This window comes from Aythya marila (assembly GCF_965140915.1).
Source record: "Aythya marila genome assembly, chromosome: 16".
Classification (NCBI taxonomy): Eukaryota; Metazoa; Chordata; class Aves; order Anseriformes; family Anatidae; genus Aythya; species Aythya marila.
In genome coordinates, this window is record NC_139057.1 from 403,342 (window position 1) to 427,656 (window position 24,315).

At 66.6% G+C, this 24,315-nt stretch overlaps 4 protein-coding genes across 7 annotated transcripts; 3 read left to right on the forward strand and 1 right to left on the reverse strand.

The window, feature by feature from the left end:
- Positions 1-2,520: 2,520 nt before the first annotated feature.
- On the forward strand, positions 2,521-12,068 carry ZNF335 (zinc finger protein 335). Of its 2 annotated transcripts, none has more exons than XM_082773462.1 (27): positions 2,521-2,892; positions 3,076-3,349; positions 3,728-3,805; positions 4,092-4,412; positions 4,547-4,681; positions 4,764-4,922; positions 5,033-5,291; positions 5,397-5,574; positions 5,655-5,767; positions 5,973-5,991; positions 6,193-6,309; positions 6,391-6,467; positions 6,585-6,745; positions 6,868-7,097; positions 7,183-7,291; positions 7,376-7,470; positions 7,605-7,885; positions 7,997-8,135; positions 8,207-8,596; positions 8,682-8,824; positions 9,174-9,313; positions 9,849-9,952; positions 10,063-10,140; positions 10,334-10,417; positions 10,596-10,661; positions 10,849-10,930; positions 11,342-12,068. In XM_082773462.1, exons 1-27 carry the CDS (start codon positions 2,692-2,694, stop codon positions 11,458-11,460), a joined length of 4,152 nt encoding a protein of 1,383 aa, XP_082629588.1. In that variant the 5' UTR covers positions 2,521-2,691; the 3' UTR covers positions 11,461-12,068. The 2 variants fall into 2 exon arrangements, with proteins under 2 accessions (XP_082629588.1, XP_082629589.1); XM_082773463.1 differs by having other exon boundaries at positions 5,033-5,276.
- A 1,378-nt stretch (positions 12,069-13,446) lies between these two features.
- Positions 13,447-14,983, forward strand: LOC309884295 (uncharacterized protein). 2 transcript variants are annotated; one of them, XR_014318600.1, is made up of 5 exons: positions 13,447-13,467; positions 13,974-14,133; positions 14,325-14,444; positions 14,515-14,616; positions 14,706-14,971. XR_014318600.1 is itself a non-coding variant. In XM_082773120.1 (5 exons), exons 1-5 carry the CDS (start codon positions 13,871-13,873, stop codon positions 14,946-14,948), a joined length of 636 nt encoding a protein of 211 aa, XP_082629246.1. In that variant the 5' UTR covers positions 13,760-13,870; the 3' UTR covers positions 14,949-14,983. The 2 variants fall into 2 exon arrangements, 1 of the variants encoding a protein (XP_082629246.1); XM_082773120.1 differs by lacking the exon at positions 13,447-13,467 and adding an exon at positions 13,760-13,881 and having other exon boundaries at positions 14,706-14,983.
- A 314-nt stretch (positions 14,984-15,297) lies between these two features.
- Positions 15,298-17,037, forward strand: LOC309884544 (uncharacterized protein). 2 transcript variants are annotated; one of them, XM_082773627.1, is made up of 6 exons: positions 15,298-15,385; positions 15,538-15,624; positions 15,747-15,857; positions 16,108-16,180; positions 16,318-16,410; positions 16,745-17,037. In XM_082773627.1, exons 1-6 carry the CDS (start codon positions 15,326-15,328, stop codon positions 16,936-16,938), a joined length of 618 nt encoding a protein of 205 aa, XP_082629753.1. In that variant the 5' UTR covers positions 15,298-15,325; the 3' UTR covers positions 16,939-17,037. The 2 variants fall into 2 exon arrangements, with proteins under 2 accessions (XP_082629753.1, XP_082629754.1); XM_082773628.1 differs by lacking the exon at positions 15,747-15,857.
- A 2,973-nt stretch (positions 17,038-20,010) lies between these two features.
- LOC309884455 (E3 ubiquitin-protein ligase RNF182-like) lies at positions 20,011-20,827 on the reverse strand. Its single transcript, XM_082773422.1, has one exon. The coding sequence runs from the start codon at positions 20,765-20,767 to the stop codon at positions 20,036-20,038; it is 732 nt and encodes a 243-aa protein (XP_082629548.1). The 5' UTR covers positions 20,768-20,827; the 3' UTR covers positions 20,011-20,035.
- Between the last annotated feature and the right edge of the window lie 3,488 nt (positions 20,828-24,315).

The window sequence follows — 24,315 nt, forward strand, 5'->3', positions numbered from 1 at the left end:
CGCATGCAGCCGCACCCGTTCCTGCATTCCCGAAGCTTCTTTGTTGTGACGCATTTTCTTTAGCCCTCAGATGAATTCAGGCACAGGAGCCACGGCAGCAGAGCATTACAGGAGAGGAGCTGCGCTTTCAGAGCAGCACGCAGGAGTTAAGCTGTGCCTCGTTTGGAAACGCCCCGCTCACCCTTCCTCGGGGGCATGCAGCGTTTTTAAAAATAGCCAGACCATTCATCCCAGCAAAGCTCTCACTGGTACAATGCTCCATGACAGCAGACACGGGCATCTTTGTGCAACAGCGCAGCTTTAAGCCACCTTCCATCCATGCAGCCTGCAGCAGGACGGCCCACACTAACCCCAAAGGCTCCCAGAGCTCAGGCTGCTTTGCCACTCTCTTCCTGCCCTGGAGCCATCACCCACCAGGAAAATCCCTTATATCATAAATGAGCTGAGGACAGAGAGAGGAGGCAGCTGGTCGGACAGAAATCCAGCCCATTTTCCCCACCTGGGAGGTCACTTTTGCGGGGATCCCTGCAGCCCACGCCTTTGGGCAGAAGCGTGGAGCTGTGCCCAAGGGACGCGCGGGGCTGCCCTGCACCTGCAGGCACAAACACGGCACCGGGCTCCTCCTGGAGAGCTCAGCGGGCACAGCACCCCCTGCATCCTCTCGGCTCCTCGTGCTGGAAGCCACTTCCCCCACAGCAACTGCAGAGCTTTGCAGGGCTGCTTTATAGAGAAATTAAAAACCCAAACATCTCCTGGTCTCGCTCAGCTTCTGGCACGGTGGCCACCTCAGCCCCATGCTGCACGCAGGGACTTGGCACCCTGCTCCCAGGCAGCGCGGCCGCAGCAGCGTTGTGCAGCCAGCTCCTTATCTCACCGCTCGCTCCAGCCCGGGGATGAATGTCAGCGACGCTGTCGCCCAGTGACAGATGAGGGCATAAACCTTTCAAGGATGTATTTAATTAGCTTGAAAAAGAGCCGGAAGACGTAGAGGCGCGCCAGGCTGATGGCACAGCGGCGGCTCCTCTACCAGCACCCAGCACCCCGGGCAGGCGGCACCGTGCTGGGGGACCCGCGCTGCCCCACACCCTGACGGGAGCAAGGGGCTCAGGGACGGGACAGACCCCGGGCCCTCCTCGTCCCGGGCCAGAGGCATCACAGGCGGTCGGTGCAGCGCGCTGACCCCGCACACCACGCGCCCGACAGCCGCCCATGGGGGTGCTGGCAGGGCAGGCTGGCTGCTCACACCGTGCCAGATGAGGCACTGCCCGTCCTGCTGCAGCTGGCACACGGCCACCGCCAGCCTCGTGCCGGCAGCCAGGTCTGGCTGCCTGCGGGCACGGCCCTGAGGGGACACGGAGCCAGCGGCACCGGGGGCTGAGCACAGAGCCCACGGCCCGGTGAGACACGGGGATGGGGCGGCACAGGCACAGTGCAGGGCAGAGTGGGCAAACCAGGGCTGCGCCACGGGGAAATAAATAAAGTAAAATAAAATAAAATAAAATTAAATTAAATTAAAAATAAATAAAATTTAAACAAAACACACAGGGGCGACCCTTGCAGCAAGGCCCTGCGATGTGTGAACCCGTCCCCGAGCGCGAGGCGCTGCCCGCGGGCTCCGTTGAGGGCCCCGTGGCGGCGGCGGGGAGCGGGGGGCGGCCGGGCCAGGCCCACACCGAGCAGGGGGCCCCGGGGCAGCGCGGGCACGGGGCGGGGGCGGGGGCGGCACCGGGACGGGCACAGGGACCGGGGGGGGGTTCCACGGGGACAACACCGCCGAGCGGGCTCGGCCCGGCCCGTCCTGTGCGAGCGCCCCGGTCCCGTCCCCGTCCCCGTTCCCGTTCCCGTTCCCGGTCCCGGTCCCGTTGCCGCCGCCTCAGGCCCGGTCCCGCTCCCGGCGCCGCCGCTTCCGCCCCGCGTCACGTGACGGGCGCCACCCGGCGCGACGCCGCCGCTCAGGGCCCGGGCGCCGCTTCGTGACGTCACCGCGCACGGCCCCATCACCGCGCGCCGCCTCCGCGCCCCCTCCGCGCACGAAGTAGTCCCCGCCGCGCCCCCCCCACCCCGGGCCGCCGGGCGGCGCCGCGCGGGTCCGGGAGGCGGCGGCCGGGGCCGGAACCGGGGCCGGGGCCGGGGCCGGGCTGAGCCGAGGGGCGCGGGGCCGCGGCGGCGAGCGTGGGGCGTGTGGGCGGGGCGGTAAGTAGTCCCGGCTCGGGCCGCGGCGCGGCGAGGCCGGGGGATGGCGGCCGGCGCGATGCCGGGCCCGGCGGGGGCGGCCCCGCGGCGGCGGCGGCGGCTGGGGCCGGGTGAGCGCGCGGGCGGGCGGCGGGACGGCCCCGCGGCGGCGCCGGGAGCGGGACGGGCCGCGCACCCCCCACGCACGGCCCCTCCCCCGCCCGGGGCCTGGCGCCCGGCGCCCCGGGGCCGCCCCGCCGTGTGCGCGCGCGCGGAGGCGGCGGGGGGGGGGGAGGGAAGATGGCGGCGGGGCCGCGGGGCGCGGAGGGGGCGGGGGCGCGGGGAACGGGACCCCCCCGGCACCGCCGGGACCCTCCCGGGACCCCCCCGGTGCCCCCCGGCCCCCCCCCGCTGCGGGCCGGGCCGTGGCGGGGTCCCGGGGCCGGGGCCGGGTCGGGGCCGGGGCCCGGGGGCTGACGGTGCCGTGCCCCGGGCAGGTCGGGCCTAGGCGCGGCGGGCATGGAGCAGCGCGAGGTGCCGAGCAGCAGCGACGCGGCCCCGCGGGCGGCGCGGGAGGAGCCGTCCGAGAGCGGGCTGGGCGTCGGCAGCTCGGAGGCCGTGTCCGCGGACAGCAGCGACGCCGCCGCCGCCCCCGGGCTCCTGTCCCGGGCCGACGACTCCGGAGTGGGGCAGAGCTCGGACAGCAGCGGCGGGGCCCTGGTAGGCGGCGGGGGCGGGCGGGGAGGGGGCGGGTGCCCGCCTGGCTGGGCGCGGGGGGCTCTGCCCGGCAGCCCCGGGGCTCGGGGGCTCGGCAGGAGCTGCCCCGAGGCCGTCCCGGGGCTGTGCCCCCCAGCAGAGGTCTCTCGGCTGATCCCTTGTGGCCTCGCTGTTGTCGTTGCCCAGGAAGAGGTGTCGGAGAGCAGCTCCAGCACAGATGCGATTCCCCGGATTTACCTGCCGGATTCATCCTCCATTGCCCAGTCCACCTTGGTCTCCAGCGTCTCCACTGTGAGCCAGTCCATCATGGTGTCAGAGTCCCCACAGGTCCTGGTCCACTCCAGCGTCATCACTGATGGGGCCACGATGGTGTCGGACTCCACCGCGTCCACCTCCTCGGACCTGGGTTCTGCCATAGACAAAATCATCGAGTCCACGATCGGGCCTGACATCATCCAGAGTGAGTGCGTGCTCCCAGCTGCTCGCGCTGGTGGCAGATCTGTCAGCTGTCCCTGCACGCAGGCGGGTTGGGGCCATGGGGCTGGGAGGGTGAGAAGAGCTGCTGCTGTGCCAGACCTTGGGAAAACAGACATGGGAGGTGAGGGGAAACGTGTGTGTACACACCTCATTCAGCGAGGGTCCCTTACCTCGCCTCGCCTCAGCAGCTGGCAGGTTTCTGAGTTGCTCCTGGCTGTGTGGCAGTATTGCCTCTGGCTGACCTCCCTGCGCCGTTCCCATTCCTGTCTGAACTCGGGAGTGATGCCTGCCGTGTCAGCTCTGCAGCCCCACAGCCAGCAGCTGCCGTCCTTTCATCCCTTCCTCTCCTTTCCACCCCCAGGCTGCATAGCCGTGACCAGTGCTGAGGATGGTGGAGCAGAGACGACCCAGTACCTCATTCTGCAAGGGCCTGACGATGGTAAGGGTGCACCTGGGGTATTCCAGTGGTGGATTTCTCTGCCTTTGAGCCTGTTCCCATTTTGGCAGTGGGTTCACAGTAATGGAGAAAAAAAAAAATAACAAACCATGGGGTATTTTTTGAGAAAGCATGTGCTGCTGGGGGATGCTCCCAGCGGGACGCGGGGCAGGGTTGGGGCCTGGAGAGGACACAGCCTCCATAGAGGCACCAAGGATGTGCTGACTGTTAGCAGCTTGTTACTGAGCTCACGATCTGCTCCTCGGCTGAGCTGGTTCTGGTGTTGCAGGTGCCCCCATGGTTTCCCAGATGGCCACCTCTGCTCTGGCCAGCAGCTTGGCAATCGAAGCTGTGGCCGATGGTCCGACCTCCACGTGCCTTGACCAGCCGGGCCCCTCGGAGCCGTCGGAAGCGCTGGAGCTGCGCATGCAGCCAGACCAGGTCCGAGAGGCAGACGGCGGCGAGGAGCTGGACCAGCCAGACATGGAGACGCTGGAAGAGATGATGGAGGTGGTGGTGGTGCAGCAGTTCAAGTGCAAGATGTGTCAGTACAAGAGTGTCTCCAAGAAAACGCTGATCAACCACATGAAGGAGCGGCACTTCCAGCCAGGTGTGTGTAGTGCTGCCGCTCGTAAGAACCGAGGGAAAATGATCTCAGGGAAGGAATTAAAGAGGAGGAATAGAAGTGCAGAGACCCGTGCTGTTACTCAATCAGGTAGAGACTTCTCCTGTTCTCTGTGGCAGTGGGTTCAGCTTTGGCTTTGAAGAAAGGACGTCCACGAAAGGGAGGTTCTGCTCCAAAGACTGCGGAGGAGGAGGTCCCAGAGGAAGAAGAGGAAGATGACATCATGGATGCTGGAGCTATTGATGACCCCGAAGGTAGGACTCGTTCTCGCCATTTCTTATATAGCTTAGCTTTTCCCCTCATCTCTCTCTGATGTGTGGGGCCACCTGCTTCCAGAGGACAGTGACTATAACCCAGCTGAGGATGAGCCCCGCAGCCGACAGCCCAAGTACAGCCGCACCGTTCCCACCTCCAGCGAGGAGAGGCCGCGGCGGCGCCCGGGGAGACCCCGCAAGTTTCCTCGCCTGGAGGACGCGTCCCAGGACGTGCCTGAAGGTGAGCGGGAGGCAGCAGCCCCTTGCTGGGTCAGAGCAGAGGGTGGCGTGGAAGCTGCTGGGAGCCCACAGAGACGGTGTGTGACAGTTTTGCTGTGTCCTGTTGAGTAGGAGAGGAGGTGGAGCCCTTAGTGACGTCCCAAAGCACACCCGGCTGCGAGCTGCAGAATTCGGAAGCAGCCAGTTCCTCTGGCCTGGAGAACGGGACCAGCGAGAGCCTAGCAGAGCCCAGCATCAGCCAGTCTGACTCGGAGAACAAGGACCCTTCCTCCAACACTGGCCCCGAAGAGGCAGACGTCGTCCCCAGGAGGCGAGGCCGGCCCTCCCGACGCTTCCTGGGCAAGAAATACCGCAAGTACATGGGGCGCAGGTGAGGGGTGTGTGCCGAGCCAGTGCTGGGCCCTCTGGCCTGTGCCCAGGGCCGGTCCAGCCCTCGCTTGCCACCACAGCTCTGATCCCAGCCCCGTGTTCGCAGGTACTACTACAAGTCACCCAAGCCCTTAATGAGGCCCTACCTTTGCCGAATCTGTGGCTCCCGTTTCCTCACGCACGAAGATCTGCGTTTCCACGTCAACTCACACGAGGCCAACAACCCGCAGCTCTTCAAGTGTCTTCAGTGCAGCTACCGCTCCCGACGCTGGTCCTCCCTCAAGGTGAGCACTGTCCTGTTCCCATGCCCGCAGAGGGCAGCTCATAGACACAAGTCTCACGGCACCCTCCCTGCTTCTTGCAGGAGCACATGTTCAACCACGTAGGCAGCAAGCCCTACAAGTGTGAGGAGTGCAATTACACCAGCGTGTACAAGAAGGACGTCATCCGACACTCCACAGTGCACAGTCGGGACAGGTAAGTGAAGTGAAGCCCTAAAGAGCACCTGGCAGCCTGGCTGAAGGGCGCTAGTATTGCTGCTCCTGCCCTGGGGGTGCAGCCACGGCTGCCCTTTCCCCTCACCTCTGCCCCTTTCCAAAATTGGTACTTCTGGTGTGGAAGGTACAAGGGAGCTCAGACTCGGGATCTGGTTGATGGGGGGATTTTCTTCTTTCTTTTTCAGGAAAAAGAGAGCTGATCCGGTGAGTTTGAGTTCCCCGTTGGCACTGTTATGTGGGAAGAGGGATGTCTGGGTCTTCCACAAACTCTGGGTGCCTCGGTGAAGGCAGTGTTTCTGGATCAGCCAAGGAAAGGCAGCCCAGGTCCTGTGGTGGGGAGAGGGGCAAGGAAATCGATGACCCCCCCCTTGGCCCCCATGAGCTCATCTTTGTGCTCTCCCTCAGCCCCCAAAGCTGAACTCCTTCCCGTGCCCCGTGTGCAACCGCATCTACCCCATGCAGAAGAGGCTCACGCAGCACATGAAGACACACAGCACGGAGAAGCCACACATGTGTGACAAGGTGAGAGGGTGGGCCTGGGGGGGCTGGCAGCGAGTGGGGCTGGGCAGGAGGTGGACGCTGCTTTGCTTTCTTCCACTGCAGTGCGGGAAGTCCTTTAAGAAGCGCTACACCTTCAAGATGCACCTGCTGACACACATCCAGGCCATCGCGAACCGCAGGTAGGAGCCTGGCCCCAGCTGCTGCGGGCCCTGGTACAGCCAGCGCCCTGGGCTCCCTGTCTCGGGGTGGGCAGGAGGGCCCTGCTGCCCGTGGGACAGACGGTGCTGTCCTGGCAGGTTCAAGTGTGAGTTCTGTGACTACGTCTGTGAGGACAAAAAAGTGCTGCTGAACCACCAGCTGTCGCACATGAACGACAAGCCCTACAAATGCAGCTTCTGCAAGTACTCCACCTTCCGGGAGGACTTCTTGGTCTCTCACATGGCCGTCAAGCACACGGGTGAGAAAAGCTGCCCCCTGCCCCCTGCCCTCCTCCAGCCCTGCTTCTCCAGCGTGTGGCTGGGAGCATGCCTGCTGTCCTGCTGTCCCGTGGGGACCCCTCCTGAGCCCTGCCTCCCACAGGAGGGAAGCCGTTTGCCTGTGAGTTCTGTCACTTCACCACCAAGCACAAGAAGAACCTGCGCCTCCACGTGCACTGCCGCCACGCTGACTCCTTTGAGGAGTGGGCTCAGAGGCACCCTGAGGAGCCACCCTGCCGCCGTCGCCCCTTCTTCACCCTGCAGCAGATCGAGGAGCTGAAGCAGCAGCACAGCCAGGTGCAGGCCCCGGCTGAGCCTGAGGCCAGTCCGCCGGTGAGTGCCTCTGCCGTGCCCTGGCTCCCTCCCTGGGGCTCGCCTGCCCCGGCCGTGCTGCAGCGCTCTGCTCTCTCTCTTGCAGGTCCCTCTTGGCCCCATCACCTACCAGGCGGTCCAGGCTGTGCCTGGAGCAGAGCCGCCCATCCTTTCACAGGATTCCCTGGAGGGAGCCACTATCATCTACGAACAAGGTGAGCTCCCAGGGAAGGGGTGGGGATGAGGAGGAGGTGGGTGAGCGCTGTGCCTGACCCTGACTCTTGTTTCTGACCTGCCAGGCGTGGCTGGATCGGCAGAACTTGCCACACAGACTGCCCTGGATCTTCTGCTGAACATGAGCACTCAGCGAGAGCTGGCCACCGGCTCGCTGCAGGTGAGGGGGGCTGAGGGAGGCCGTGCCTGCTGCAGAGCACACCACAGTCTGCAGTGCCCAGCTCCGCTGCCCTTCAGAGGAGCATCGTGCAGAGCCTTGTATTCCTGAGATTGACTTGCTGTCCTCCCCCGCAGGTGGCAGTAGTGAAGCCAGATGACTCAGGAGAGGTGCAGACCACCTGTGAGCCACAGGCACAGGAGGAAGGGGCAGAGCTGGATTCCTCTGAGCAGCAGCAGAAGTTGGTGACGCTGCACATGGCAGAGCCTGGGGAGACGTTGGTGCAGGAGGCTTATGAGGAGGCGACCCTGGGTGGCTCAGAGCTGCAGCAGATCACTATCCCCTTCGGTGGGACGACAGAGTACAGCATCATCACGCCCATTAGTGAGGAGATCCAGGCTCCAGGCACGCTGTACAGGTCAGCTCTATGGGAGGAGTGGGGAGACAGAGGCACCTCTGACCTCGAATGAGGAGACCTCAAGTGGGGAGGGGGCTGAGGCAGACCCGCTCTGACCCTGTCCTCTGCCAGCGGTGAGGAGGAGAGCCCTGCAGAGACGTCCCGTGCAGTTGTGGTGAGCGAAGCTGTGATGACAGAGGCTCTGAAGGACCATAACAATCACTACATCATGTCACCCGGTGTCTCAGGGAGCCAGCTCCATCACATGGAGGTGAGGAGGGGGGGCTTTCTCTCCACTTTGGGCAGCAGCGTGAGCGGGTGTGACTGGTGTTTCTTTCGTAGCCTCTCAGCGGAGATGCTGCCTTTCCCTTGCCAGCAGAGGGCCAGGAGGCACAGGCAGCCAGCGTCAAGTGGCCCCTGGTGCAGTGTGTCACCAGGCAGCTCCAGAAGGACTCAGCTTTATCCCCGACCTCCGAAGGGCAGGAAGGCTCATCCCCAAAGGTCAAGTGGCCTGCGCTCCAAGGCATGGCCAAGAAGCTCTCGTGCAAGGTTTCTACAGCCAAGAAGCTCTCGTGCAAGATTTCCACAGCCAAAAAGTTTTCATGCAAGATTTGCACAGCCATGTTCACAGGGAGAGCAGAAATGGAGAGTCACAAGAGAGCCCACATTGGGCCCAGCACCTTCAAGTGTCCCGACTGTCCGTTCACTGCAGCCCTCTGGCCGGAGGTCCGGGTAGGTACCCGGGGTGGAGCAGCCCTGGGAACAGGCGGTGTGGAGGAGCAGGGGCCTGACCGTGCTCTTCTCTCTCTGCCCCCAGAGCCACATGGTCCAGCATGCCAGCCTCCGGCCACATAAGTGCACCCACTGCAGCTTTGCCTCCAAGAACAAGAAAGACCTGCGCAGACACATGCTAACGCACACCAACGAGAAGCCCTTTAGCTGCCAGATTTGTGGGCAGAGGTGGGTGAATGCTGCTGGGCTGTTGCTGCTTCTAGAGATCCAGTAGAGCTGAGGTTTGAGAGGAGATGGGTGGGATATTAGCAAAGAGATGGCTGCACTGACCTTACCCCCAACATCCTGTTTGAGGAGGCTCGGCCCTTTGGGATCCTGCTGCAGATGGTCCTGGTTTAGTCTCCAAGGAACTTCTGCATAGGGGGGGTTGGTACTTGGGGGCCAATGGAAAAGCTTTAGGATCTGAGACAGGCCATTTCCTTGGACGTGTTTGTGGTACCTGTAGGCAGGTTCTTCTCAGCACAGAGGTCCTGCACTGCCCGTGACAAACTCCACCTCGTTTCCCTTTCTCCTGTAGGTTCAACCGTAACGGGCACCTCAAGTTCCACATGCAGCGTTTGCACAGCTCGGAGGGGAAGAGGCCGGGGGCACCTGCAGCTGCTGCCCAGCAGACCATCATACTCAACAGTGACGAGGACACGCTGGCCACCCTGCAGAGTAAGATGTGTCCGTGCCCTGACCAGGGTGACCTGCAGGTTTCCTGCAGCCAGAGCCCTGCGTGGTGCTTCACCCAGCCTGTGGGCTCTGCAGGGCTGGAACTGGTCAGGGACAGGTTCCTGCTGAAGGTTAGGGTTGCCAGTGGCAGCAGGACCCGGTGGGTGCAGAGGCAAGGGCAGTGTCAGTGTGCTCTGGTCAGCTGCAGGGGCTCAGTGCTGGGAGCAGTCCCGCACAGGCACTGCCTGCTGCCAGCCGAGGGGCCCGGTGTTTGCTGCACGTGGTTCTGAAGGGCTGGGTACGTGCAGGTAGCAGCGAGCGGTGCTGTGAACAGCTCACAGCTGGGATGGGAAGTGGAGCTTACAGGCTGGGGTGGAGGTCTGGGTTTTACCCATGGTGGCTTCTAGGTTCCTTCACGTTGGGAGAGTTTCATTTGGCCTCTGCCCTCAGCAAGCAGAGCCGAGGGCCTGTGCTGTCCTCCTTGGGCTGGGCACTCACAGGGGCCAGCAGTGTCCCACCAGCTTTCTCCCCGTTCCAGCGGCTCTGCAGTCGGGCCAGGCGGTGCTGGCTCCTGAGCGGCTGCAGCAGGCTCTGGGGCAGGAGCACATCATCGTGGCTCAGGAGCAGAGCATCACGAGCCAGGTGAGTCGTGGCCTCACCGCCCCGCGCTGCCCGGCCGCTGCCCGTGTGCTGTCGGGCTCCCTCCTGGCAGGGGGCCGGCCCGCACTGAGGCTGGGCTCACTGCCTGACAGGAGGAGGCGACCTACATCCAGGAGATCACAACCGCTGACGGCCAGACAGTGCAGCACTTAGTGACGTCTGACAACCAGGTGAGGGTGGCTGCACGAGTCCCAGAGCACACGGAACCGAGACGTTCCACGCAGCTGCAGCAGGGACAGCAACAGCAGAGAGACGTGGGGGGGGGGGGGGGAAAGGCACGGAAGCCAGAGAAGAACCGGCCCTGTTGTGATGCGTGCAGTGGGCAGTGGTGACCTGTTTGGTTCTGAACCCCTGTGCTTGCAGGTTCAATACATCATTGCCCAGGATGGTGTACAGCACTTGCTTCCCCACGAGTACGTCGTTGTCCCAGAGGGACATCACATCCAGGTAAGCTTCAGGCTGGCTGCTCCCTTGGCACAGTGCATGAGGCTGGTGAGGGACCCATGCACAAGGCTGGGCGTCCTCCTCCTCCTCTCTCTGTGCCTTGCTCTGTTCAAGTCACAGCCCTGGGAGGCAGGGAAGCCTGCTATCCCCAACCCAGCCTTACTGCAGCTCTCATCCTCAGGTACAGGATGGTCAGATCACCCACATACAGTATGAACAAGGCAGCCAGTTCCTCCAGGAGCCACAGGTAAGGCAGGTTGCTGGAGCTGATGGGGTGCAGTGAGATGGGCTCTGAGCACGCAGCTGCAGAGGGAAGGATATGAAATAGAAGGTGCAGGGTTAGTGGTGTGCTGCAGCAGCTGTGGCCAGGGCAGCACTCCAGGAGGGACGCTGTGCAGCCCTGGACTCTCCTCTGTCTTCTCTCCTCCCTGCAGATCCAGTACATGCCTGTCTCACCTGAGCAGCAGCTTGTCACCCAGGCTCAGCTGGAAGCAGCTGCACATTCAGCAGTCTCAGGTAGGACCAGGATCCCAGGGACAACCTCTGGCTTCGCTCTTGCCCTCCTCTCTTCCCCATGTTCCCAGGGTGCCGGTCCTGCAGGGGGCTGGGGATGCCCGAGGCTGCTCTCTCGCTGTAGCTGGCAGGGCCCCTGTGCCCTGGGATGGGGTTGGCTGGGTTGGGTTGCTGTCCTGCTGCCTGTGTCCCTGTAATTCTGGGAAGCCCCTGGTGTTGGTTTCTGAGGGGAGGCCTTTGCTGATACCAGCCCCCTTGCTGTGGGGGCAGGGTGCTGCGCTGGGTGGTGCGGCTTGTGTGCGTGCCCCTTCCCTGCAGGCAGGGGGTGAGCGTGGAGGGGGCCCCAGGCACTGCCCTGCCCTGCCCTGCCCTCGGGCACAGGGCGAGGAGCCGCTGACCCCCTCTCCTCTGCAGCAGTGGCTGATGCTGCCATGGCCCAGGCGCAGGGCGTGTTCACCGCGGAGGCCACAGCCGAGCAGATTCAGCAGCTGCAGCAGGGAATCCACTACGATGTCATCACGCTGGCAGATTAACGCTGGGGACAGGCCTGGCCGACGCTCAGGGACAGCCGTGCTGAGCAGGACAGCGGCACCAGGCAGGAGCCTCTCCAGCCAGCAGTTGCCTTATCGCTTTGGGGCTACGAGGGACGTGCCTGAGTGCACGCCAGCAAGGGTGTGCAGCCACTCTGCTGCGTGCAGCCGGGGTCCTGCGCATTGTCCCTGGCCCAGGGGAGCTGTCTCGAGCAGAGACTGCTGCAGCCACGGCACCGGGACGGGCTGAGCAGGGGCAGCGCTCCTGGGTAGCCGGTCTCTTTGCCTGTTGCACTTGATGGTCTGAAATCCCTTTCCCTGAATCATGTCTGTGTGAGCCAGACTCAAATCAGCGTCTGCCTGGACACACGGATCCCGGGAGAGCTGTGGGGCCGAGCACAGCCACACGGTACGGTGCGAGACGTGAGGCGTGTTCGGCCTCAGCCCGGTGCTCCCCCTCGGCAGCCTTGGCCATGGGGTCCTGGCGCGAGGGCAGCCTTCCCTCCTTTGGCTCCTCCGGCCTGCAGGCAGGCGGCAGTAGGGCTTTGGACTGGAGGAACCCGAAATAGGAAGAGGCAGGGGTGGAATATGTTCTATTTTTCTTCTGAAGAGGGATGGACTCTGCTGCAGAGTTGGTTTGTAGGTGGTTACGGGAGGGGTTCGATTCTCATGTTCTTGAGCTTTGAATATGCTTATGAATAAAAAGGGATTGGAACCTGTGTGTGTGCTGCCTTGGGGTCTGAGCCTGCCTTGGCCGGGGGGAGGCAGCGGCCTTGGTGCTGCTCTGGGGCCGGGTCCTGCCTGACGCAGCCCCGTGCTATCACGTCTCCCTACCGCAGTGACCTTGACTCCTGGGAAGTGAGCTGGGCAGCTGGTACCAGGGTGGGCTCGGGGCTGTAGTCATGAAATTAATCGAGTGGTAAACAGCCTAAATCCCGTGTAACTCTGTCCCAAACTACAAACACTGCCCCTCCCTGAGCGGATTGTCTGGAAGTATTTACATGTGATTATAACAGCTAATCTCAGAGTTTTAGTTCTATGCTTTTGCATTAAACTGATTATCTGCAGAGGGGAAAAAGGCCTGGAACCACCCAACTTCAGCAGGAGCTGCACTGCCTGAGCCCTGTGCCCACTGTGCAAGGGACGGCAGAGCTGGGCTGTGAAGGGGGCCACTGGCCCAGCACCGGGGCTCCCACTACACCCAGCCCCTGCAGTGCCTGGGCTCTGCTGCCCCTGCCAGCGGCGCTGCTCCCTGCTTGTCCCCCGGCGCTGCGTGCTGTCCCTCCTGCCGAGCCGTGCAGCCAGGCTCTTGGTGGCCAGCAGCCCGCGGGCTGGCAGTGCCCCGCCACGGCCCTGCCCTGTCCCAGCTGGGCTGTGTCCGGCCGTGCTCGCATCCCCCTGCAGCCGTACCTGTGAGCGCTGTTGCTCGGTTGGGGCCTGGCCGTGCCCACCAGCTGTGTCTGGGGGCAGCCACATCCCTCCCCGTCCAGCTGTGCTGTGCAGGGTTAACACCGCAGCAATCCACAGGCGCTTTCCTAGATTACAGCCCCATTATCTAATAAAGCGGATCCGCAGCGCCGCTGTGCTGATCAGGGCTGGCGGAGTCCCGTGGGGACAAGGTTACGGGGCTGTGGTGGCAGCGTGGGGCCCGGCGGGCTCCCCGTGCAGCCCGGCTGTCCGGCCCTGCCGTCCCCTCCCGGTGGCGCAGGCGTCCTGGCGGCCGTGCCTGGGGCAGCCGGAGAGCACGGGCCCAGCCCGAGGTGGGGACGGGACGGGGCTGGGGCAGACGGGGCCAGGGTGCCAGGGCCCTCCTCGTCAGGGGCTGTGGGTGCTGGGGGGGCTCGGCCATGGGGTGCAGTAGGGTCTTGGGGCCAGGGTGGGCGCTGGCTTGGGGCACCTCGGCCCCGTGGCTCCCGCTGTCACCGCAGGCCCGCAGGGAGCCCGGGGGTGCTGCGGGGCTCATTAGCCCCAGTGACCTTCTCCTTCCCGTCCCCAGCCAGCGCTAAGCGGGTTTGTTACATATTTAATATCCTGAGAGCGTTATTAGTCGGTATTTAACGACGGATACAACCTGTGGGATAATCCGTCTGGGCGGGTGGCGCGGAGCAGGAGTCGGGCGGCTCGGGGGGCTCCAGGGACCCTGCGCTGCTGCCCCCCCCCCCCCCCATGACCCCAGAGCCTGCGGGTCCCAACCAGACAAAGGGTCCCGGGGCAGCGGCAGGGCCCCTTCCCCTTCCCCTTCCCTTTCCCTTCCGTCCCTCCCGACAGGATTCCAGCTGCGGCCTCCTGCCAGCGGTTGCCTCTTGCACAAGGCCCGAGGCAGGCGGCGTTAACCGTTTCCTAACTCGGGGCTGGGAGCGCAGGCGGGCGGCCAGCACCGAGAGAGGGCCCCGGGCCCTGCAGGGAGAGGGCGATGGCTGCAGGGTGACGGAGCAGGGCGCAGGGCGGCCCCAAGGCAGCGGGGCTGGGGCTGCGGTGCCCCCTGCTCGCTGCTGACCCTGCGCCCGGCCCCGCAGGCCGAGCCGTGCCGAGTGCCAGGGACACGGCGCTGAGGTTGGGCTGCCCCCGAGCGCGGCAGCGCCGGACACCGTGGCTCTGTGCCAGGGCTCCCCAGCGGGGGCCGAGGCCCTCGGGGCTGCGCCCCCCCAGATCCTGGTGACGGACTTCAGCGCGGCGGTGAGCAGGGGGAGCAGGGCTGCAGGCACCCCACGGGCTGGGGCAGGGGTGTGAGGGCTGTGGCCGGGCTGTCCCTGGGGCTGTCCCTGGGGCTGTCCCTGGGGCTCTCCCTGCTCCCACGGCCATGCTGGGGCTGGGGGACGCCCATGCGGGCATGGCCCCTCACCGAGCCCCTGCTGCGCCTGGGCCAGAGCCCCGCAGGCTGGCACTGCCCTGACCCACAGCCGGAGCCGGGCGAGGAGGACGGTGAGCAGGACGCCCGGGAGGCATCCGAGGATGGGAGCAGCAGCGTGGGCGCCAGCCCCGTGGCCGTGAGTGCTGGGCCGGGCCTGGGGCTCGCCGGGGGCCCTGGGGAGCGGTGCTGAAGGTCTCCGTCTGCAGCTGGACCCGGTGGAGAAGGAATGGCTGCAGGGAGCAGCCGGCGGGGATCTGCCCGTCCTGAGCCACCTCCTGCAGCAGGAGCCTGCCCTGGCCACCAAGAAGGTGAGTGTGGCACAGGGCCGGGCTGAGCTGGGCTGCGGGGCGGGGGCTGCGGGGCTGACCTGGCCTCCTGCCCCCCCCCCGTCCTGCAGGACTTCACCTCGGTGAGTGTGGGGTGCCCAGTGTGGCCCCGGAGCCCCCAGCTCCCGACCCCAGGGCTGGGGGTGATGGGCACCCGGGGACACCGCAGCTGCCCCGGGATGGGGCAGGTTGTGCTGCACGGCATCGCCGCCCCCCATCCTGCCCCACCCCGCCCCCCGCCGCCCCCCGGCACTGACCCCTGCCTCTCCCACCCGCTGTGCTGCGCCGCTGCCACCGTGGTGCCCAGGGGGTGAGTGGGGGCTCGGGGCTGCTGCGGGCATGGGGGAGATGCAGGAGGGGCCGGGGTGGTGGGACAAGGTCACGGGCAGGAGGACGGGGTCTGGAGGCACGTGGGGCCATGGAGGGAATGGGGCCGTGGGAGGGATGGGGGTGTGGGACAGGGGTGCTGTGGGGAGGGAGGGGGTCAGGAGGGGTTGGGGGCGAGGGGTGCTAAGGGGCCAGGAGGGGCTGTGGGGCTGGCAGCGTGGTGGGGAGAGGGCAGAGTCCACAAGGGAAGGGGTACAGGAGGACAGGGGCTGTGGGGAGGGGACGGGGCACTGGGGGAGCCAGGGACTGGGGGGGGCCGTGGGGCCGGGCGGGGAGGGTGCGTTTCCTTCAGTGGCTGCAGCCGATGTCCCTCTGCCCACCACTGGCTCCTCCACTGTGGCTGCTGCCCTGCCCCGCACAGTTTGTAAGTCCCAGTCCTTCCTGGCCTCGCGCTGCCCCCGAGCTGGCCCTGGTGGGGCTGAGCAGGCTGGGGGCAGATGGGGGAACCCCCCCCTCACCCATCCCATGTCCCCCGTCCTGCCACCTCTGGCCCTGCACCCCCTGCCCACCCCGCAGACCGCACTGCACTGGGCAGCGAAGCACGGCAAGGAGGACATGGCCACGATGCTCGTGGGTGCTGGGGCCGACATCAACATGCGAGCGGTGAGTGGGGCGCGAGGGGTCCCGGGCTGGGGCTGGCCCCGGGGCGGTGGCACCCCCGTGCTGACGGTGCTGACGGTGCTGACGGTGCCTCTCCTCCCCTGCCCCGGCCGTGCCGCATCCAGCACGTGAGTACAGGCCCCGGCCGGCGGTCGCTGCTGGGCCCGGGGGTGCCGAGCACTTCACACGTGGTGCCCGGCTCTGCCCCCACAGCCGCTCTCTCCCCCGGGCAGGGCGTGAGTATGCTCGGCTGGACGGACGGACGCGCTGCAGGACTGGCCAGGACGGGGGGCACAGGGGGGTGGGAAGGGGCTGGGGTGTCCCCAGGGCGGTGGGAAGGGGCGTCCCCGGCAGGGTGGTGGCAGCAGCAGGAGGTCCCCAGGAGGGTGTGGGGTGGGGGGCTTTGGTCTCTCCTCCTGGGAGCTGGCGGTGCTGGGGGGCCACGGCACAGCCCCGTGCCCCCCCCCGGGGCCTGGTGTCCCCCAGGGCTACACCCCCCTGCACATCGCTGCGCTCCACGGCCATCGCCAGATCGTGGAGCTGCTCATCGAGCGCTTCGGTGAGCGCCCTGCCTGAGCCCCCAGCCCACGCCCGGGGCTCTCGGCCCCCCCAGGTCCCAGCAGGGTCACGGTGTCACCACAGCCCCGGGCCCTCTGGGACTGGCCCGAGCGGTGGCTCAGGGCATCAATCCCGCAGGGGCCAAGCAGAACCTGAGGGACTACAGCGGGCACCTGGCCGGGCACTACCTGGGCTCCGCGGGGACGCTGGACGGGGACCCCGACACCCCCCGTAAGAGCCCACCCGGCTGGTGGGGAGCCCCCCGGGGTGGGATGAGATGGGGGCACTGGGGGCATGGGGCGGGGGGGTCTGTGGTTGGGGGGGGCAGGGGGAGGTGTTTGGGAACACGGGGGGCACACAGGTGGGGATGCTGGGGGGCATGGGGGAACACGGGCTGGGGTGTTCGGGGCCGTGGTGGGGGCACAGGCAGGGGCGTTGGGGCCACGGGATGGGGGTGCGGGAGCTGCACTGTGCCAGGGGCCATGCAAGGGGGTTTGGGGCACTGGGGTGGGGGTGTGCGGTGAGGGGGGGGGAATCCTGCTGATGCTGATGGGCTTGGCCCCAGAGCTGCCCTCGGGCCGGGGTGAGCGCGGCCGGAACCGGCGCCTGGGCTGCCTGCTGCTGCCCAAGGCCGGCGGGGCGGCGCGGCGCCGCTGGGGCTCGGCCGAGGACCTCGCGCAGCCGGAGGAAGAGCGAGCCCCAGCGCAGCTCCTCGCACCACCCGCATCCTACCGGGCCGTCCGCAAGTTCTCCCGCTAGCACAGCCCTGGCCCCACGGTGCAGTGGAGGGCTCGGGGCCCAGGATCGAAGACGGGGCCGGGCTCTGCCTGGCTCTGCAGTAAAGCTCCATGTGCACTGCGTCCCCGGTGCTGTCCCTGTGTGCGCCGTTCCCTTGGGGCCGTGGCCACATGTGGGCTGGGCAGCACGGCCCCACACAGCGCCCCTGCTCGTGGGGGCTCTGCACAGGGCTGGGGGGGTCCCGCTGTGGGTGCTGGGCACACCGCGGCTGTGCCGTGCCGGCCCCTGCTCCATGGGAGCCGGTGCAGGGGGGCGAGGGGGGCACCAGCCACTGCCCCAGATCCGCGCTGCCGCTTTAACGGGCGCTGCCAGGGCGCTAATGCCCCCTAATCAGCTGTCTGTCACCGCAGCCCCCAGACCGATATAAAACGCCCCGCAGCAGCTCCCGGCTCTGCTCCTGCAGCATGGCAGCTCCTCAGGGAGAGGGGAGCCCAGGCCAAGAGCCGGGGGGCTGCAGGGGGCCGTGGGGAGCCCTGCAGGGGCCCCCACCAGCCCTGCTGCCCTGCCCCTACCCCATGCTGGCCGGCTACAGCCTGCTGCCGCCCCCCCTGAGCCTCCTGGCGCCCTCGGTAAGTGATGCCCGGCAGCTCCTGGGGGACCCCTCCCTGGTGGGGGGCTGAGGCTGGGCCCCACCGCCCTGCTGGTGCCGCAGCCCCGCACCCTGCTGCCCCCGGCACCTTGGGGTGTGCGGTGCTGGGCAGGGGAGGGCTGGGGGGATGCACGGGACCTGGCCCTGCCCCAGCCTGAGCGGGAAGGGCCAAAACCTCCATCCCGAGAACCCCACCTCTATGGACCCCCCTGCCACAACACCTCCGTGCCCCCAGGTCCCACCGGCCCGCGCCATGCCCCCGGGGCTGCTGCCCAGCACTGGGCTCTGCCCCCCCTGCTGCCGGCAGCCCCTGCCCCTGGAGCCGGGGCGCGTGAAGGCGACCGCGGCGCGGGAGAGCACCGGGGCGCTGAAGGCCTGGCTGGCCCAGCACCCCAGGAACCCCTACCCCAGCAAGGGCGAGAAGGTGATGCTGGCCATGGTCAGCCGGATGAGCCTCACGCAGGTCTCCACCTGGTTCGCCAACGCCCGGCGGCGCCTCAAGAAGGAGAACAAGGCGGGCTGGGCAGCGCGCAGCACCTCCGACGGCGAGGACAGCGAGGGCGAGGGGGCTCCGAGAGGGACCCCCCCCGGCTCCAGCCCCGGCCCCGCGCAGGATGGAGGTGGGAGCAGCCCCACTGCGGGGCCGGGCCCTGGGCAGGGCGAGCGGCTGCAGAAACCCAGGATCTGGAGCGTGGCGGCAATGGTGGCGTCTGGCCCCGGAGAGAGTGGGGGAACCGCGGCGCTGCCGGGGCAGGAGTAGGGGAGGGCTCGGTCCCTCCTGCCCCTGGGGTCAGGCTGCAGCAGGGCGTGCGGTGCCAATGAGTGTTCATGCAGCTCGGACCCTGCCCTGGCCCCTCTGCCCCATGTGTCCCAGAGCCTCCTGCACCCCTGCCCCTGGGGGAGGAAGAGCCATGGCACCTCCCAGCACTTCAGTGCCTTCCTCCCCCATCCCAGGTGTCCTGGGACCACCAAGGGGCTGGGCTCAGGTGGGGGCTGCGGGGGCGGATGCACTGTGCCACATAACGCACACGGGAGCTGCCGTGCACAGGGGATGCAGGAGGGAGCGGTGAGCGCAGCCCCATTGTGCACTGGGACAGCCTCACCCCGCGGGGCTGCCCGGGGCCCTGCTCCATGGCAGCTGGGGGCAGCTCCGGGGGGGCCAGGTGGGGCTGGGGGGGGCCTGGCTGGGGAGGGGAGATGGGAGAGGGGAGCGCAGGCCCTGGAAAGGCACGGGGCAGGGCTGTGTGCTGCTGGCTCTCACTGTTCCTAAGGACTGGGAAACGGAAATCAAAAATAGACTTTGCTCTTCTCGATAAAAGTAATAAAATGGTTAGCGGTGTTAAATTAATCCTTACAAAACAAAACCCAAGGAGGTTAAATACAGCCCGGAGGCTCCGCATAAAAACCACAACGACTACAAAACAGCTGCAAAGACGTCTTTACACACCAAAGAACTCCTCTCCTCCGCTCCTCTCCTACACGGTAACACAGCGGCGGCGAACACGGGACTCACACACGTGGAAAAGAAACGCGGGGGCGATGGGAGCAGCCCTGCCAGGAGCACGGGCGCCACGCACACAACTATTTACACTATGGACACGGAGCTGCGCTGGGGCCAGTCTGGCCGCGGGAGCCCCCGCGCTCTGCCCGCGCTCCTCCTGCCGGCGCCGGGGCCCCTCCGGGCGCGGCGCCACGCGCCAGCCACGGCCGGCCCTCCGGCCATCCCTCCGGCCGGCCTCCTGCTGCCCCTTCCTTCCTTCCTTCCTTCCTTCCTTCCTTCCTTCCCTCCTTCCTTCCCTCCGTGCTCGGGCGCTCGTCCTGCCGCCCACGCGTGGCTCCCTCGCCCTGCGGCGTGGCTGCAGCCCAGCTCCTCTCCCGGCCGGGGGCTCCGTGGCGCTGCCGGGCGCGGGCAGCGTGCAGTTCGCAGGGCAAGGCGGTGCCGTGGAGCCGCCGGGCAAGAGTCCCCCGGGCCGGTGCTGCGCAGCCAGCAGTCTCTCCGCCTGCCCCGGCGAGCCTCCTCGGGGCCGCCGGCGCCTCCCCTGCTGCCTCTCACCTCTGCACCTCAGTTGGCATTCGGCTCCCGGCTGCCGCTCTGCTCGCGGCCCAGCTCCCGCTCCTTGTCGCAGGAGGACGAGGACGACGAGGACGAGGAGCTGAGGGTGCGGCCCGAGTGCTTGTAGGCCGCAACGAGCTCCTGCAGCCGCTCCGGCGTGGGCTCCCACTTGGCAAAGCCTGCGCTGTTCTGCAGGAAGAGGACGGCGGTGTTGTGCACGGCCTTGTAGTACATCTCCTCCCTGTGAGGGAGACGGCAGGCACACGGCCTTTCCTGCTCCGGCCAGGCTCAGCTCCTCGCTCGGGCTCAGCACCCAGCTCTTGGCAGCTGCGGGGCGGCAGCGCCCGTGCTGAGGGACGATGCCCCAAGATGCCCTGAGCCGCCTTGGCCCGGCCACGGGGCCCGGCCCCGCAGGGTCAGGACGAGGGGAAGGCAAAAACCTCGCGGCACAGGCACTGGCAGAGGCTGTAGGAGATGCAGAGGAGGAGGGAGGCGGGCAGGAGGCTGACCAGCGCGGCGCCCAGGCTGTGGTGCTCGGTGAGCAGGAGGTAGATGCCGAAGGGCAGGGAGCTGCAGTAGAGGAGGCAGAGCGTGCCCAGCAGGCAGCGTGGGGCCGCTCGCCACGTCCACGAGCGGGCCTTGGGCGCGGGGCCGCGGCTGGGCAGCGTGACCGGGCTGCTGGGGCCGTAGAGCTGGACCACGTCCAGCCCCCCCAGCCCCTCGGGCGGCACCACGTCCTCGGGCACCTCCAGGATGGTGACCACCAGGCAGTCGGAGCTGGGCGAGGGCTCCGCCAGGGGCTCCAGCACGCTGGGGCAGAGCAGGACCTCGGGCGTCGCGGGGGGGCCCCGCTTCTGGGCCCGCTCACGGCTCGCCAGCCCCTCGCTGTCGTCCTGCAGCCACGGCGCGTCCCCGCCGGGCACCGGGCTGTGCCGGCGGCAGAAGGGGCAGCAGAGCCGGCGGGGCGACGCGTCCCCCAGCGCCACCATCTTGCGCAGGCACCTGGCGCAGAGGCGGTGGCCGCAGCGGAGCAGCTTGGGTCTGCGGGCGCGGGCGTCGTAGCGGCTGTAGCAGATCTGGCACTCGGGCTCGTGGGCCGCCAGCGCCGGCGGCTGGGAGCTGCCCCGCGTGCCGTCCGCGTGGGTCATGGCGCCAGGGGGCCGGACGGGGGCTGTGGGGACAGGGGAGCCCCGTGAGCTGCACGCCGAGGCGGGTCCCCAGGCCCTGCCGCACCCACAGGCGGGGGCAGCTCGGCCCCTGGGGTCTGCAGCCGAGGGCACCAGCGGCAGCCCCTGCCCGGGGCCGGCTCGTCCCAGCTCTCCCCACGGCTGGTGCCGCCTGCGCGGGGGCTCGGCCCCTCTGCAGCCCCCGCGTCCAGACAGGGAGGAAGGGAGGAAGGGTCTTTGCCAGGGGCTGGGAGCTGCCTCTGGAGCCCCTCCGCAGCGCAGGGTGGGGTTCGGGATCCTCAGCGCAGCTCAGCCCTCCCCTCCCCCACAGGTCCCCCCATCCCCGGGCAGGGCTGGCCGCAGACGCTGTGCAGGGACCCCTGCCCCTCAGCCCCCCCCCCACCTTCCCCGGGAGGCTCTGGCGCCCTCCCCTACCTGCGTCCTGTGCTCCCAGGGGGGTTGCAGCCGGGTGCCGGGTGCCGGCGGCGCGCACCCCATGGAGAGGCGAGGGGCGCGCTGCCCGGCACGCTGTGGAGGCGGCCGCGGCGCAGGGACCGCCAGCACCCCCCGCATCCTCCGCAGCGTTGGCCTGGCAACAAGCAGCGGGAGGAGGATGCTCGGCGGGGCTGGCGCTGGGCTGGTGCTGAGCCCCCCCACCGGGCCGGGGGGCCCCCGAGCCCCCCTGGGCCTCAGCAGGACGGGGAACGGGGCGTGCGGCTGCTGGCACCCTGCGGCTCCTTCCCCGCCGGGGCTGCCCCTGGGACCCTCGGCCCCCTGCCTGTAGGAGAGCTGCTGCTACGGGGGGGTCCCCTGAGCCGCCCCCGCTCAGCCCCAGGGAGCGAAGTGGCCTCGGGCACCGCGCCAGCAGCCAGGAGGGGACGGCCACCGGCCACACCGGGCACCGGCCACACCAGGCAGTGGCTGCAGCACACAGCAAGGGGTGAGCTAGGAACGAGCCCAGGCTCCACGGGAGGCTCCGGCCTCTTCAGTGTCACGGTCACACTGTGGTTACTCTCAGCCTCCTCAGTACTCAGGCTGGACCATCCAGGCTGGTTAGAGAGAAAAATCTTTTATTTTCTCCACGCAAGGCTCTGCCTTTCCATCGTGCTCCTGGGAGCTGCCCGGGGAATCACCGCCCACGCTGCGGTGCTGGATCGCCAGCTCTGCTCGCCACAAACTGCTGGGAGCAGTGCACGGGGCTGGGAGGCAGCGCTTGGTGAGGGCAGGTTCGGTTCAAGGGGCCAAAGTCTGGCTCAGTTTGAAAGATCTTGGTTCAGGAGAACAGGACCAGCCCCAGCTCAGCCTCCCCGGTCCTGCTCCAGCCTCCTGCCCCTTCCCAGCTGGGGCCTGGCCCCCGTCACCGCAGCTCCCGCTCAGCTGCGGGCACGGCTTTGGCTCTGCCCAGCCCGGGCTCCTGCTCTCTGTGCCCTTGCCGCAGGCCTGCCGGGTGCTGGGCAGTGGCAGGCGCTGCAGGGAAACGGGCCCCCTCCTGGCACCAGGGCTGCTCGGGGGGCCCAGCCCAGCTGCTGCTGCTGCCCCACGGGACGGGGTCAGCCCCACAACCCGCTGCTCGTCCTCGGCCCTGCAGCCGGGGGCTCCCCCAGCACCCCGCAGGCTCCCTGCAGCCTGGATGCCCCCAAGCAGCTGCAGGAGGCCAGAGGTGCACAGGGAGGGCTCGCGGGGCAGGGAAGGGTCAGGAGACAGAGCCCATGGGGCCAGCAGCAGTGCTCAGCCCTGACGCTCCATTCTGAACCACATTTTTTGCTCTGTCAGGGTGAACGAGGTATTCTGGAGGAAGCCACACAAGGTGAGGTGCCATGGCCACAAGTCGCTTGCAATGAAATACTTACTGATGTAATTGGGCACCACCTGGGGCAGAAAGACAAACGACTCCTCGTTCTGCACTGCTGACATAGATGAAGAAGCCGCTGACACTTCCCAGCACCAATGTGTGTCGCTGCTCACCTGCACGGCAGGAACAGCTCGCCTTGGGGCAATACAGTGAGTGGAAGGGGAAAATGCTCCACAAGCCGCTTCCTTCTGGGCTGGAGTTCCCAACCGCCCCTGAGCAGCATTGCAGGAGGTCAGCGAGCTCAGCTGGAGGGGCCCTGGTGAGCCCTGAGGACGCCAGGGCTGAGCTGAGCGGTGAGTGCAGGGCCAGCCCGGAGCTGCCTCGGCGGCGCTGGCCCTGAGCACGCTGCTGCTGCCAGCTGGAGGGACACGGGCACGGTGCAGATCCCACGTTCATGGCACTGCCTCATCTTGGCTTTAACAAACCGTGTGCTGTTTGACCCATGCGGAGGCCTACACGGTAGAAGGCAGTGCCAAGGGTTCAGGGCTACACCACTGCCAGGCAGAGACAGCTCACCCCAGTGCCATTTTCCTCTGGGAGCCCAAACCCACACAGGGAGGATGCTTACAGCCTGCACAAACGTGGAGTCTCCAGGTGCAAAGCTTTGTAAAGCTGCTCCTCCCAAGCCCCAGAACAGCTGGGTCAGAACCGCCACTGCCTTGAGCTGCCGGGGCCAGCCTGGCCGCAGGAGCCCCCAGGCTCTGCCTGAATTTCTCCTGTGAGTGAACCCGGCTCCTGCCTGCTGAGGAGGCCGAGGGAAATGAACAGCTGCTGGGCTCTTGGTGGGCTGATACAGAAAAGGCAAAGCCAAACCCTTCACAGTGGCAGACAATGAATCAAGAGGGTAACAGGCAGACTTTTAGGAGACTCAGGCTGGCCCCGAGGAAAGAAAAATCACCCAAGGGCAGCCCCGACCAGGTCACCCAGAGGCTGCGCCACCTCTGTCCTCGGGTGCTTTCAGCAGCCTGCTGGAACCACAGCACCTGACCCAGTGCTGGTGGTGAACCCACACGGGATGGCTGCACAGCAAACCTCGAGAGGCCCCTTTCCACCAGATCTCATGAGCAGCAGTGAGAACGGCTGATGACGGTGATCTCTCCTGAAGAGCTGCTCGTCTCTGGCCGGGTATTTATGATGTGTCTCCATCAGCTCGCTGGCTCAGGCGAGAACAATTTTTAAAGCTGTCTCCATCCGGTGCCACCTCCCCCTGCCCCCCCCCCTCAGGCCACTGTGGCCTGAAGCTGCTTTTACTCAGGCCTTTGGCAGAGCCTCTCCTCTTCTCCGTGCCATCAGTCCCCTTCTCCAAGGCCTAAGGCTTCTCTACACCGCACAGGTCCCGCTGCCGTTCCTCCAGGTAGACAAAGGTATGAGAAGATGGCATCTTGGTTCTTCCAAGTCCTTGAAAACCTGCCTCCCTTCTGCTGTGTGGGATCTGGAGCTGATCTCCGTTACGGACTTTCTGTGCCATCACGACACCCAGCGTAGTCCTCCCCTCATTGTGGCATTTGTTGTCTGAATATTTGGACAAAGCTGCCCATATTTTCATGACCAGCAACCACGTCTTGTTAGTCAGAGTACCTTCTAACAACTTAATGTTCTGGGTCTTACACATTTTCCAGTATTTTTCTAGTGTACTGTAATTCTGTAATTGTATCAATTTGGCAGGGAGATTCAAAGG